Here is a 15291-nt window from a genome sequence, read left to right on the forward strand (position 1 = left end):
ACACGGGCTTTTCTGGACGTACCTTGATGTGAGGGTGCTGGGCACAGGTGGTCCCCCAGACGCGGGCGCACCGCTCTTCCTTCCTGTGCTCGTAGAATTCTGGATCTCTCAGGATGGCCACCTTCCGTCCATCGTATTCCAAGGCGAACTCACCACAGCCCTGGAGGCATTTCTTGTCATCCTCAGAGACAGGGAGGACTATGGGGATGCTGAGGTTGAGGACGCCATCTGTGGGAAGAACCCAGGGAGGCATCAGTACGTGGCGCCTCTCACCCCTGATGGGCCATCCCTGGGATGGAAGTAGACAGAGCTGGGAGGAACCTCAGCGGTGATCTGGTCCTACTCCCTCATTTTACAGATGGGGAAACTGAGGGCCAAGCTCACGCGAAGATCACCCTCGTGACCCAGGAGAATCCCAAAGAAGGGACTCTACCACTTCCAACCTGGGTGACCTTGGGAAAGTCCCCTGGCCTCCTTGGGCCTCAGTTTTCTCATCTGCAAAATGGGGGGTTGGACTCACAGGCCTCCTCGGTCTGAAGATGTTGACTCAAGCTGCACTTGCCTTGTTCCCAACCAGCCCTGTACTAGAACCGCCGCTTCTTCCTCGTCTGACTGGTCCTCCCCAGGCCTCTGCCAGCGTGACCCTGGGCAGGCCTCGGAATCTTCGTTTCCAGCTCTGTAACACAGGGTTTGTGCTCCCTGTCTTCCTGACAAGTCAGGATGGCGCAGGTTCTTTGGAAGCCTTACAGCTTTGTAACGATGGGGAGGGGTGATCATTTCAATCATACAAGAAATAGTTTCCAAAAAATCAGCTGACTTTGGCCGATCAACATGGCCCCCAGCACCCAATCTGACTTTTTGGACTGGTGATTGGATGGAATTTTAGCACCAAGGATATTCTAGCACTTTGAAGACCTTTTCCAATGACAGAGAGCCTTCATTGATCCAACTTACCCAAACCAAACCGCCACAAAAACTCCAGTGTGGTCCCAAGGGTGGATTGCAAGAGGCCACATGGGACTCGAGGCCAAGCATCACAGGACATGGACCTGGGAGGTCACTAGTCCAACCTGTCATTTTCCAATTATCTGGAAAACTCCTTTACCCAGAATACCATGGTCTCCAAGGGTGCTAGATGATGCCTTGGTGTGTATCCCCCTTCCTGATCCAGTCTGCCACCCTTTCCTCCATGCCTGGTACGTGAACAAGAGCTTCTTGAGTTGCTCATGCTTTGAGGGGTGATTTCCTCATCTATAAAATGGGAGTTGGAGTGGATAACTTCCTTCCAGCTCCAAATCTATGGTTCTCATTACTACCCATATGACTATGTCTCTTTCCCTCTCTGGGCCTCAGTTTCCCCACATGGAGCAGGTGGTCCCTAAGGTCACATACATCAATAATCTATGATGAAGTTGTGGAAAGAACACTAGCTTTTGAGTGGAGGCCTGGGTTTGTATCCTGGCAAGGGTGCTGACCAGCTGTGTTACCTTGGGAAAGTCAAATTCCTTCTCCAGGCCTGTTGTCTTCTCTGTAAAATGGATTATCAGGGATGGCAAACCACAGCCTGAGGGCAAAATCTGACCCAAATTTGCTTCTGTGTGCCAGAGAGCGAAGAATGGTTCTTCCATTTTAAAAACACAATAAAACTTTATTTTCATATATAAAAGCCAGTCTTGGTGTTACTACTGCCCTCCAGCCCCCCAGCCCCTGCTCAGAGGGAAGTGTGTAGGCCAGTGTGGGGATCACCAGCCATACTCTGGAAACTGGCTCCAAGATGGAACAGGGCCCAAAAGGACAGGACAGATGTGGGGAGCAGTGTGGTGGCCCCCCAAACCCAGATAAGATGCCAGGGGGCTGGAGCTGAAAGCCTCCTGCAGAAGGCCATTAACAAGGTCTCCTTACTCAGTAAAGGCCTTCATCACCCCAGAGTCCCCAGAAAATGGTGTCCAGGGGATGGGGCTGGGCCCTTTCTCCTCCTCCTCCTCTTGCAGGGGCAGGGACCGGACAATGCCACGCACATTCCCCATTATGATATGGGTGATCTAATCCAGTCACCCAAGACAGTCTTCAGGACTTCTATGATTTCAGGGTCATAGATTCAGCTAAGTAAATTAAAGGTGATCCAGATCTGCCCTTCACTATATAGTGACTCTCCAAGGGCTCACAGTGATAAGGGGCAGAGTCAGGATTTGAACCCAGCTCTTTGCTGTCCAAATTCATCTCTATGTTCTATGCTAAGGTCCTTTTCAGAGACTTGCCCACGGTCCCACGGGTGATATGGGTAGTACAGAGCCAAGGTCTGAACCCCATCTCCCAATCCTGCTCTCTTTCCTCCTCGCCCCTGCTAACTACAAGAGGAAACCCAAGGTCAAGGACATTTTCCATGTTCATCCTTGCTCCCTTGGAGCATGTGCACCCCTCCCATTTGGGACCATCCCCGAAGCCTCCATTGGCTTCCAGTTCTATCATTGTCTATCAGTTGATGGTTTGAAATTACTTTCATGCAAAATCACACGTCTGCCGCAGAAGCAGCCCCATAGTTCATGCAGAATCCAACCAGATGTGCCCACTTCAACTCCCATCTAAAACCCACTCGACCTTAAAGGTCTGGAAAAGCACAAGAAAAAGAGTTCTTGGGTTCAGTGACCTGAGAGGAACACGGGCCAACATTCAAAGGCAATATGGCTGACAGCAGACAAAAAACACTCATCAAATCATTAAGGACCCACAGGTCTTCTTCTGCTGGCCAGAGATGGCAGGGTAAATCACAGCTACATGGATCCACTAATTCCCTGAATTTGGCTGGCCCAGTTCTTTGGCCTCCCCACCCATATTGCCTTTACTCTTCCATAACTGGTTGGATCATGAACTCCAATCAATTACCACTGGTTAATTTAGATTCTTTTTTTTTTTTGCTATTAAAAAACTCTAGTTCCAATTAATGTAAAATATCTAATCATAATAATTTGATTACTTGGAAAGTTATTAAAGTACATACCAAGACAGGCCATGCCTAGGGAAACATAAACACAATTAACAAACATGTTTTCAGCCCCCTTTGGAATCATCTCAGAGTCATTTCAAGGTGGTGGAAGCTCACTGGGAACTTCCCCCACATATCTATCACATATAACAATATCTGGAAGCCTAATTGCTCTCCAGGACATTGAACTTGATGCACCCCAGTGTAGTTTGGGGAGACGTGACCAGGGGAGGACTTTATGCCCCAAGGGTGGCCATCTGGCTGAATACGATGGCAGCCCACAGTAAGTGGCCCCATTTCATCTCAATGGAGGAGCTGAGGTGGCTGCTTCTGAACTCTGATTTGGGGACGTAGGTGTGGCAACACTCTAACCAGAGCATCCTGGAGAGGCCCTCCCCCCCCCACCAAAACACTAGCAGCAGCGTAAACATCATGGCTCAGTGTTGGAAGCTCCCAACCCCCTCACCAAGCGCTGACCCTGCTCACAATCCTTTACTTGAGCTGGAGGTTACCATTGCTGACTCTCATCTCACTGCATCTACATAACCTTCCCCTCGGGCAGGTAGGATGGGTCTAGTTATATCACTTTTCAGGAGACTGAGGCTCAGAGAGGTGAAGGATCTTGTGACAGTTTGGGGACAGGATCTGACCCAGGTCCTCCTGCCCTTTCCCTCTCTGCCAGTGCTAACAGACTATGTGGACAAGTTGCTTCTTCACGCGGCACCACAGCCTCGAGGGGCTGCTAGGTCTTCATTGTTGCTCTTTTCTCAATCAAGCCGTGGTTTTTCCAAGGTGAGGCATGCTTTCTCTCCACTGAGACCAGGGGACCAAAAAAATCTCCCTTCCTGTTTTTCTCCTACGTTTGTTGGTCATTCATGGTGGTGCCACGAATGCGCCCTTCATGGGGGATGCAGAGATATCTCAGGAAGGCAGGTCTGAGTGAGGCGCAGCTGCCCTCTAGCTCAGACTGACCTTTCCCCCCCGGTAGCCACTGGCCCCTCTGTTCCAGGAATGGGGCTAGTGTCAGGGAGGTCCCCTGAGCACCGGGAATGGAGTCTCTGCCACAGGGCAGCCAGTGGTGGAAGGAAACCATCTTATGGGCAATAGAATGGCCTGGACCTCGGCATGTTTCTGAGAGCTTGACCATGGGGCTTTGTCCAGGAACTTAGGTTTCCTCTGTCCAGGGCTCAGGCAGCTAGTTTCAGGGTGAGAGTTTCACCTACATATACATACACGTACACACAGACATCCATATATGTGCATGGCACATATATGTTCATGTGTATGTGTGTCTATGCGTGTGTATAAGAGAGGTTCCAAGGCCCTGGGGTCAAGGGCACAAGCCCAGAGTAGCCAAATGGTCGTTCTCAGCCTGCTCTGGGATGTCGCCCCCACAGCATCCACAGGAGGTGCTGAGCCTCTCCCAGCCTTGGCAGGAGGCGATGCCCCAGCGGCCCTCAGCCTTGCGGGCAGGCAGGCAGGGTGGGCAAAACAAAGCAGGGGAAGGAAAACTAACTAACGACTTCTCTGCTGGGTACAGAGGGCAGAGTGCGCTTCATCTTCAGCTCACAGTCCTTATGACTTGGGGAAGATGGCAGCACCTGCTGGCAGCTTCATCTGGCAGAAGGAGCTTGGGATTTGGGGGCAGAAGACCCGCGTTTGAGTCTTGCTCTCTAGCCAGGCGCTGTGGGCAAGACAGCCTCCTCCACCGGGCCCCCAACAAGGGGCTTCCCTGCCGGCCCTCAGTCCTGTGATCTTGTACCTAACCAAGTCCAAAGCTTGGAAGACTGTGGTAAAGCAAATCAGACTGGCCCTAACCAAGACATTTTTCTGCCTCACAATGCTTCCAGCTCAGGCCTCTGTAGGCTTGGAAGGAAAGGATTCCCCTCTTCACTCCAAGCCCCCATGATAAGAAAGAGTGTGAAAGAAGAAATCCTACCATCCAGCAAAGTGTCAAAGTGCATCACTTGCAGAAACTCCTTCTCCCGCATGAAGCCTTTGAGGGGTGTGGCCCAACCTTCGCTCAACACTTGGACCCACTGCAGATCCAGCTGCAAAACAGAAAGAGGTGGGTGAATGGGGGTGGGGTGACAGGTCTATCCCTGGGACAGCCCCCCACCCTGGGCTGTTTCCCTGGGGGTCAAGTCTGTCCTTGGGGCAGCCCCACCATCCTGGCTGTTTCAAGGCACTTTCCTGGTCCCAATGGGCTCTGAGCTCACTTCTATCTTAGAGGCCCAGGCTTAGGATAGACTCATTCCCATGATCTTTCTTTTGTATTCTGGGTAATTAATAATCAATTTATTAATTAGGTCAGCAAATAATCAATAAATTGATAGTGGTTTCTCTCCAGTAACCAAAGACCTCATGATCTTTCTAAGGATGGTGGTGAAAAAGGGTTGGGGTTATTCCTCATCTCAGCCTCCTCTGACCCCTGCCCAGATGATAAGGGGGCTCAGAGACCTCCTGATCTACCTGACTGAGAAACCCCTCCCCTAACCAACCACCTGGTAGCTAGCAGCCAACCTCATTCCAAGGCGAAGCTTCAGGAGTAGGCTTCAGTCTGTTTGAACCTCCCACCACCTACCGGATGGGACATCACCTGTCTGAAGCCTCCCTTCCTCCCCCAAGAGGCTGGGGCTGTGCCTCACACATTTGTTGTTATTGTGAGGCACACACACACACACACACACACACACACTCACACTTACACAATACACATTCACACACACACACTCACAACCCACACACACATATACACACACTCACATGCACTCATTCACACACACATTCTCACATATGTACACACACACACACACTCACACACAAACACACACACCATGTGATGATGCTTCTGTGAGTGGGAGTAGGATCCCCTCCTAGACTGTCAGCATTATGAGGGCAGGAGCCCATCTTACCTGAACTTTGTCTCTGCCCTAACTCTTCGCATAGTCAGTCAGGGTTCAAAATAAATGTGTGGTGAATGAAAGAATGAAAGAATGAATGAATAAATGAATGAATGAATGAATGAATGAGTGGAACAAAGTCTTTGACATGAGGCAGAAACAGCCTGAGGTCCGGGATGTTGGCAGGGAACAGAGGGAGGAATGTGAGCTAACAAGGAGACAGGTTGGGAGAAGACAAGAAGAGGGCAGGCCCAATTACTTGCTAGCTCTGGGACCCTGGGAGAGTCTTGGTTTGATGAAAAGAGCAAACAACTTGGAGTCAGAGAGCCTGGAATCAAACCCCTCCTCTGCCACTGATTAGGATGGGTGACCCTGGACAGGTCACATTACTTCACTTGGTCTCAGTTTCCCCATCTGTCAAATGAGGGAGTTGGGCCACATGGCTTCTGAGGTCCTTTCCAGGTCCAGCTCAATGATCTTAGGTCTGACCTCTGAGGTCTCTTCCGGTCTAAATCCTAAGATTCTTTTGGTCTTCTCTACCCAGCACTCAGCACAGTGCCTGGCACACAGGAGGTGCTTAATAAATGCTTGCTGACCTACTGCTTTAATCAGAAGGGAAGCTCTAAGTGAGCAGTCAGACAGGAGGAAATTGGCTTTGGCGCTCTGAGGCATCTCTGGGATAAGATACTCCAGCGAAAAGCTCTTGGCTTCTCCCAGAGCCGTGTTCCCTCCCCCCCCTTCCCACCTCATCGAGAACTAGGAAGGGCAGTCACCTTGGTGATCAGCAGGGAGGGCAGCTTCTCGGCTTCAGCCCGGGCCGCGTCCACTTTGTTTTCAGGTACGAAAAGTTCATGGATGCCTTGAATCGCCGAATGGGGCACGATAGTCTGAGGCCAAAGGGAACACAGACACCCGCCGTGAAACACGATGATCTCAAGCTGGACGTCCGCAGGGCCAGGACAGACCCTCCCCCCTCCCCTCTGCCCCTCCCCCAGCTTGTCTCTGTTAAGGGGGCGCCCCCACCTACCTGCTCCTGAAGTAAGTCCACCACCTGCTGCACACAGTCGCTCACGGTCGACAGGTTGGTTTTCACAACCAGCTCAGGGGTTTCCGGTTTTTCATATTCAGAGTCGATTCCCGTAAACCCTGGAAGCAGGACACATGAAAATGGCTTTCACCAGGAGGTGATAATTAGCTTAATCGAAGGGGGAGCCCTTGCCCGGGTAATGGACCAGAAATAAGTTCCACTGACGATTCTTGATCTGCAGTCAATACACTTAGGAGGAGAGAGACAGTATCTGTGCCACCTCCCTCCTCTCTACTCTCAAGCAGAATGTAAGCTCCTTGGGGGCAGGCACCATTTTTTAAAATTGGGGTAGTGAGGTGGTACAGTGGGTAGAGTACTGGGCTTGAAGGCAGCAAAATCTGAGTTCAGATCTGGCCTTATTGAACCACTGCTTGCCTCAGTTTCCTTATCTGTAAAATGGAATAATACCATCTACCTCCCCAGGTGGTTGTGAAGATCAGATGAGATCATACTTATAAAGTGCTTAGTACAGTGCCTGGCACATAGTAGGCACCATATGAAAATTCCAGCTATTATTATTATCATTGTCATTATTGTTACTCTTATCCCAGATTTGTTAAATGCCTCACGTGTGCCAGGTGTTCTGGCTAAACAGGCAAAATCAAATCACTTTCCTCCTCCCCCCCCCCTTTGATTTTTAACTGTTTTGGCCTGGAACTGAGAGTTTCAAACCCAGGAATTTCTCAATAAATGATATGAGAATACAGGAAGCAAATTTTCTTCTGGAGGGCCGAGAGTTTCCTGGGCACAAGGATATCCCTCCACCCCACAGACTGGCACCCACTCTGTGACCTAAGAGTCAGCTCACGTCCTGCGCTTCTGGGAGGTGAGGGATGTCAGGGTCCCTCAGAGGTAGGATTTGAACCCAGATCTCCCAGACTCCATCTCTATTCCCTCTGACATGCCACTTCACATAGCGTTTAAAATGTGGGTGATGTCTTTCCTTCCACCTGGGAAATAGCTCTTTTCCTTCTCTCTAAGAACGCCCAAGTATCTGAGCAGGAATGTGCCAGGGAGGACCCCCAGCCCAGCCCATTCTCGAAGGATGGGAATTTATGTTGATGGCCATATTAACATCATTATCGTCATTAGATTTGGAGTTAGAAGGGACTTTGATATAAGAGAAAACTGAGAGAAACCCACCGTCACAAGTGGCAAGTAACCTAGGCAGAATTCGAACCCCAAACCCCTGACTTCCGATCTGTGATTACATTATGGGATCACCGTTTCAGAGCAGGAAGGGAGCTCAGAGGCCATCTATTCCCACCCCTCATTTTACAGATGAGTAAACCGAGGCCCAGAGGAGAGGTGACTCTCAAAGTGGCGTGTTTGTCTCCCTGATGCCTAGAGCAGCGTCTAGCAGACAGGAGGCACCCGAGGGCTGTAATCCAACCCGGTTGGTGGTTGGACACTAGGTCTGCCATCCGTGCCAAAGCACCACGATGTATGACTAACCCCTGCTTCCACCTTATACAACCTGGGGAGAGGCCATTGGTCACTTCTTCAAGGGTGAGGAGAAGAGAGAAGGAGACGCTAGGAAAACTCCCCCGCGCGGGCCTCCCTACCTTTGATTTCCCCAGCCCGGGCTTTCTTGTAGAGGCCTTTCACGTCTCGGCTCTCACAGATGTTCAGAGGGGCATCGACAAAGATTTCAAAGAAGGGGAGTCCTGCGGTCTCGTGAATTTTACGAGCATTCTCCCGGTCCTGTGAACAACAAAAGAAGATCACCGGCTTCGCAGTGAGAGGCATTTGACGTCACCAGGGCCAACTTGGCTTCGTTTTTCCTTTTGTTTGTTTTAAAGTGAAAGTCAAGCAGATAGCAACAAACCCCTATTGAGCAAAGCGCTGGGGGGCGGAGGGGGGGAGAGACACGGAAGGCTACACAAAAGGGAATGGGTCACAGTCCCTGCACTCAAAGGGCTTATACTCTAGCAGGCTGGGAACCACGGAGGAAAACTGCCCGTGATGCGTTCATAAGAAAGCTCCCAGACCTGCCCCAGGAGCCACGCGCCTCGTCCCCCCCTGGAGGTTTACGAGGCTGCCGCTTATCGACTTCCGGCAGCGCTCAACAACCCCAGAGGCTGGCAGGGCTCCTGGAACGTCTCCTTTCATAGAGGAAGGAGAAACTGGGCTGCTTGGGAGCACCTCCTTTGGGGCAGAGAACGTAGAAGAGCGGACTCTGGCATGGGGAGCCAGAGGCCCTGGCGTCGGGCACCCAGGACTCAAAGAGGGAAAGTGAAGGAGATTGTGGCCTGAGAAGAAAACAGGAGAGAGACCGAAAGGCCAGGTGGCCACTCCAGGCGCCTCCCAACCAGACGCCTCCTCCGAGTCAGGGGCCAAGCACCCCTTTGTCACAACTCCTGGAACCCAAGAATCCCAGCGAAGGTTAAAAAAAAAAAGGCTTGGGCACTCTTTCTGCTCCTCCTTTCTTCTGGAAGAATGAGTTAATCCTCCAGGGGCAGAGGTGTGAAGTGCTCAGGTCTGAAGACCTCAGCTTCCAGGGTGTGCTGCTGCAGAGATGGACGGCTGCTTTATTTTTCTGGAGACATTGGGGGTGGGAGCACACTCCTCATGTCTACCTTTCAGAAATTTTCTCCTCTAGGGCCGCGGGGAAGGTGGGAGGACGCCGCCACTGATAGGAAGGGGGGCAGAGGAAGATAAAGACAGAGGTCATTGACCAAGTGCAAGGAGAGAAGGGAAGACATCTGGTTTCTGACCCTTCCTCCAGTTGCTGGAGTCCTCTCCACCAAACTCGCATTCACTCCTCTGTGTAATATGGTAACCACCCACAGAGAATTTAAGTTTCTTCAGGGCTGGGGCTATAATAAAACCAGAGACGGAAAGCCAGAAGAGACCCTAGAAGCCATTCTTGTCTGTTTTCCCCGTGCTTGGAACACGATGGGCATTTACTAAATGATGGCAGGACTGCATAGCCACCGCCCTGCCAGCTCCTTGAAGCCAGTCCACTTCCCACCTGTGAGCCTTTGTCTGAAATGCACTCCTGCCTGAATTGCACCACACAGAATCTCTACTTTTCTCCAAAGCACAGCTCTGGGGCTACCTCTTACACAAGACCTCTTATTACCCTCGCTTCCTCTTGAGATAATTTTTTTTATTACTTTGCATTATGTTCTGAGTCTGCATCCTTAGCAAAGACACAGAGTGTTGCACATAGTAGGCGCTTTGTCTATTGTCATCAAATGAACCCATTGCAGTGAATGAATCCCAAGCCAATTCACCTTCGCAAATGGAGAGATGAAGCTGGTGATGCAAACCAGTCCGGCGTCGGCAAAAAGCTTGGCCACCTCCGCTATCCGGCGAATGTTTTCTTCCCGATCCCCGGCTGAGAAGCCAAGGTTTTTGTTGAGGCCATGGCGCACGTTGTCCCCGTCCAGGGAATAGCAAGGGATGGCGTGGGACACCAGGTACTCTTCCAGGGCAAAGCTGATGGTTGTTTTTCCAGCGCCAGAGAGACCTGTTCGGGAGTAGACGTGGGTTAGTTAGTTGGAAGCCTCTCCTGGGTACCAAAAGATGAGATTGTGACCTAATAAAATGAGCTGGAGAAAGAAATGGCAAACTTCCACAGCATCTCTGCCAAGACAGCCCTCACTGGAGTCACAAAGAGTTACACGCCACTGCCACAATTCAACGTCAACTCAAAGCAAATGTACGCGGCTGAAGTTTTGGACGGACGGGCTTTCAGGTGCCTCTGAATAGGCACAAATCCCGTTTCTAGGCGTGCTTCAAGCCTTTTCATCGCCACAAGCCCCAAGTCTTTGAGGTAGTAGCATCACCTGTTGGTTCGGCTGTCACCTGCGAGCCGGAGCCACCATCGCTGTGGGAAGGCTTGGGCAAAATGGAGACGGGTGCTGGGGGAGGAGGAGGCAAGAAGCTGCCCTGGGGATGAAAGGACTGGGTAAAGAAATGGCGAAACAGGGGAAGGGGGAGGATAGGCTCCTAGCAGCTGTATGCTGTAGAATGGCCCTGAGGATTGTGGCCGCATACCAGACAGGTCTACTAAGTAGAGAACATAGTAACTTGAATCATCAGATTTTGACACATTGGCTTGGATCCACTTGATAATCTGGGTACAGAAAGGAGCCTGGATCTCTCCTTTGCACCAGGGAACTCACATTCCTGGGGCTCCAAGGAAACTCTTTTCCTTCCTCAGACACATTGTTGTTTAGTTATTCCAGTCATGTCCAATGGTTTGCCATTTCCTTCTCCAGCTCATTTTGCAGATGAGGAACCTGAGGCAAACAGGGGTAAGTGACTTGCCTAGGGTCACACAGCTACTGGCAGAGGCCAGATTTGAACTTGGGTCTTCTTGACTCCAAGCCTGGCACTCTATCCACTTCACCACCTAGCTGCTCTCTTGGACCCATTGCATCATGGTAAAGAGAACCAGACGGGAGTCCTGGATTCAAGCCTTAGCAGTGCCCAAACCCCCCTACATGAGCTCAGGAAGGTGCATTTCCTCTCTGGGATTCGGTTTCCTCAAGAGATAGACTCCAGGATCCTGAGGGTCGTTTTTGGCTCTAACATTCAGAGATTCTCTGAAAACCACTAAAGCAGAGGGTATGAGCAGTGGCTGCTGCCACCAGGAGCCATGCACTTCCCAGGAGAGTGGAAGCTTCTTGAGGGCAGGGACTATTTTCTTGGATTTGTCTTTGTATCTCCAGTGCTTTTCACAATGCCTTGACACACAGTGGTCAATTCAGTTCAACTCAACAAGCATTTAAGTGCCTACTACATGCTAGGCAATCAGGAAACAAGAAGAAAAATGAAACCCTCTCTGCCTTCCAGGAGTTTCTATTCATGGGCCCTGGGTTTGAATCCTGGCTCTGTGACTTACTGCTTGTATTGCTTAATAAATATTTGTTGAACTGAACTGAAGAATGTGACATACATACATACAAAGAGAGAGAGTTGGGTAAAATTTAAGCCACTGGTACATTTCTTGTGTGTAAATCATTTCATCCTAACTGTAACATACTTTTACGTCTTCGATATGAATGTCTTTCAGACCACTGGGCACAACAGTGTACCAGCATATTAGATCATCAGAAAAATGACCACAAGAATATCCCTTGCCATCCCAAACGGCATGGACTGGATTCTGGAATATTGGGGCAGGAAAGAAGACCAAAGAGTATCTAGTTCAGCCCCCTCAGCACACCCCAAGAGGTAGAGGCTATCTTTTTGAAGGCTCGCCATGAAGAGCCCCCACCACTCCCCAGGCGGACCACTACTGCTTTGGACAGCTCTCAGTGCTGACGAGTTGGCTCTTCTCTAAATCAAGCCTAACTCTGTCTCCCTACAATTTTTCTCCGTTGTTCTTAGTTCTACCCTCAGAAGCCCAATGGCTGAGTCCAGGTTGACATCCCCCTTCCCCCGCCCCAGTTAGCATGGAGTTTATCTGAGCCAACATCTCCAGGCATTTTTAACTGAACTGAACAAATGACCACACCACCTTCCGATAACAAGACTGGCCGACGACGTACCTGTCAACCATACTGTACAGCCCCGAAATCCTCCTCTGGTCCCGACAACCTGGCCTCTCTTATTCCTGCTCACATGGTGAGCCTGGTAGACCACATTGGTGGATTTCTGTTCGACATCCTACAAGATGAAATATCACATTGTTTTGGTTAATGAAACATGGTTTTTTTTTTCCTTCATGGAAACACAGCAAAACATAATACAATCGAAATTCAGTGATGGGATTTGGTGATCTCCTCTCCTGTCTGTGTACTGACCAGCTGACCTGCAGCTGGTGCGAGACATATGACTAACTCCCTTTGTAAGGGAAGAGACATCTTGGAGAAGACAGCTCTAAGCAGTCTCATGTCTTGGGTACCATATTGCCATCTGGGGTCAAGGTCATGTCTGGGGTTTGTTTGCCTAAGCCACGATGAGCACTGGGGGTTCTTTGTTCCTTCTGTGTGTATGTACTCAATTCACATGACTTTGCAAAGTCTGGAGAAAGTGAAATAAGAAAGAGCTGCTGCTGCTGCTTGGCGGCCCTTAGTACAGAGCTAAGATGTTGTCCTTTGGAGATGGATGCACCACTGTCTTGAGCATAGCTGGAAGAACCACCGTGAGCTGCAGCTAAGGTCATCCTAATTAAAGGATTGGAGTCAGTGACAGGGTCCTAGTCAGGAACAGGACAAGGAAGATTATGAAATTGGGGGGGGGGGAGTTCATTCTTGAAAGAAGCACCATATTAAAACACGTAAATAACCCCTAAAGGAAAATGAGCTCAGGTGAATCACTATGAACAATCTTGATTGTAGGGAATATGAAATGAAATGCACATCTCTCCTTTTGTTAGAAACATGGGGGCCATAGGATCAGGGTACTGCAGATACAGTCAAATCCTAGTGGCTTTGTCAATCAGTTTTGCTTAACTGCTTTTCTTGGTTACTATGGAGGGTTCAATGAGGGCGGGGAGGGGGTAGAATATCAGAAGATACAACGGTATTAAAATTTAAAAAAAGTATTCTGAAAAAAAAAGAAGAGAGGAAAAAAGGAAGGAAAGAAGGAAGGAAAATCTCCCAGTGGCCCTTTGTGCTCTGGGTAGGGTATTGTCCTTCCTAAAGGAGGTCTACGTCAGAGGTGTCAAACTCAAATAGAAACAAGGCCACCAAATCATGCACAAGGATACCCGTGGGCAGCATTTGGACTTAGAAAACCATATGTTCACACTAGCCTCTAGCTCTGGGATCCCCAGCTCACTGGTGAGCTCTTGCTTCATCTTGCCCAGCTCTGGGCCTCCCTCTCACTTCCCAGGTCTTTCCACATCATGCTGCCATGTTCTATGCTTGGAACTGTCCAGTTGCCCCTTACATGTTGTCTTCTGCATGAGAAGATAAGCTCTTTGCACTGGCTGGAGCATAGTAAGCACTTGATAAATGCTCTATCATGTCTCCTTACGTCTTCTGTCTGTCTTCTTAGCTATCAATCATCTATCTAGCCTTTTTTTTTAAAAATCTAGACAATGGGGTTAAGTGACTTGCCCAGGCTCATACAGCTAGTAAGCGTTATATGTCTGAGGTTGGATTTGAACTCAGGTCCTCCTGATTTCAGGGCCAGTGCTCTATCCACTGCACCACCCAGCTGCCCCCCCTTCTTTTTCTTTATCTGCCTTCCTATTTCTAAAAATATCTTTCATGGCTTCCTATTCCCTTTTGGACGAACTAGGAATCCCTTGGCTTGGAATCTAAAGCCCCCTGCCATAGCTCTCGTCTCCAGGATCATTTCATATCACTACCCTTCAGGCACTTTATGTTCCAGCATACACACCTGTTTGCTCTTCCCTTACCCATGTGTTCTGTCTTCCACCTTAGGCCTCTGGTTAGGCCAGCGCTTATGCCTGGAATGCACCTTCTCCCCTGTTCCTTTGTTCTGTTCACAACTTCATGACTGGGGAGCCATGTCCTCTGAGAAGCTGCTCCTCATCTCTCTAGTGGGCTCTCCTGCCTGAAGGGACTTTGTATTTACTTCTCTGTGTTACCTCAATGATGTTACCCTCATGGAGTGTTTGCTCTCTGAGGGCAGAGACTGTTCCTTTTTAGTGTCCCTGGTGCCTAGCTGGGGACCTAGCTCACGGTTGATAACTAAATCGTGTTTATAGAACTGCACTGAACACTAGCTGACCTGCACAGGGGATGGGAAGCATGGGAAAGTGCTTTTCATCCATTCTCTAAATTCCCTCTCTGCTCTCAGACACCTGAGATCCCCTGTTGGCATTTCATTCTCATCACCAGCCTATGGTGCAAGGACTAGAGAGACTAGAACAGAAACAGTCCTTCTCTCCTCTTTGTTGCTTATAGATTGGAGACTACACAGGTGGATAAGGTCAATGCTTTCTGAATTGAATAAAAGCATTGGGGTGCCAGCCCGTTCTCTGGAGGCTCATTTGCTGAGACTGTTCTCAGGACAACTTCAGGAGGCAGACAGGACCTTGTCCCGCACGGATCTGGATTATAAATATTATTATTATTATTTATTTATTATTATCCTAGAGCTACAAAAAGAATAAGGGAAAGGCCAAAGATTGGTGGGCAGGTCCTCCATGGAGGGCTTATAATAAGATGTGGACAAGGGTTTTGATGGGACCAGCCATGGGTGGTGGAGGGGGTGTCCCCTCATGGATCACACAGAGTCTGTGATCAGTTTTATAAACCCCAGGTGGCAGCATTGGTGGCTGCTCCAGAGGAGAAGGAGGGGATTGTTCAGTCAGCTTCTTTTCTTTTCTTTCTTTTCACTTTTTTCTTTCCTTTTTTAGGCAAACTATTTGGTTCCTCATCTACAGC

The 15291-nt window shown here is 49.6% G+C and overlaps 1 protein-coding gene across 1 annotated transcript in view; it reads right to left on the reverse strand.

Annotated features, from left to right (window-relative positions):
• Positions 1-15291, reverse strand: part of PAPSS2 (3'-phosphoadenosine 5'-phosphosulfate synthase 2) — a 70233-nt gene that overhangs the window by 9676 nt on the left and 45266 nt on the right. The window contains exons 2-8 of the mRNA XM_020974960.2: positions 12478-12595; positions 10213-10448; positions 8539-8677; positions 6914-7032; positions 6660-6773; positions 4923-5034; positions 23-228 (exon numbers count right to left, since the gene is read on the reverse strand). Coding sequence (XP_020830619.1) covers positions 23-228; positions 4923-5034; positions 6660-6773; positions 6914-7032; positions 8539-8677; positions 10213-10448; positions 12478-12595 — 1044 coding nt within the window. The remainder of the gene's footprint in view (positions 1-22; positions 229-4922; positions 5035-6659; positions 6774-6913; positions 7033-8538; positions 8678-10212; positions 10449-12477; positions 12596-15291) is intronic.

This window comes from Phascolarctos cinereus, unplaced genomic scaffold (assembly GCF_003287225.1).
Source record: "Phascolarctos cinereus isolate Bilbo 61053 unplaced genomic scaffold, phaCin_HiC Scaffold_3;HRSCAF=262, whole genome shotgun sequence".
NCBI lineage: Eukaryota > Metazoa > Chordata > Mammalia > Diprotodontia > Phascolarctidae > Phascolarctos > Phascolarctos cinereus.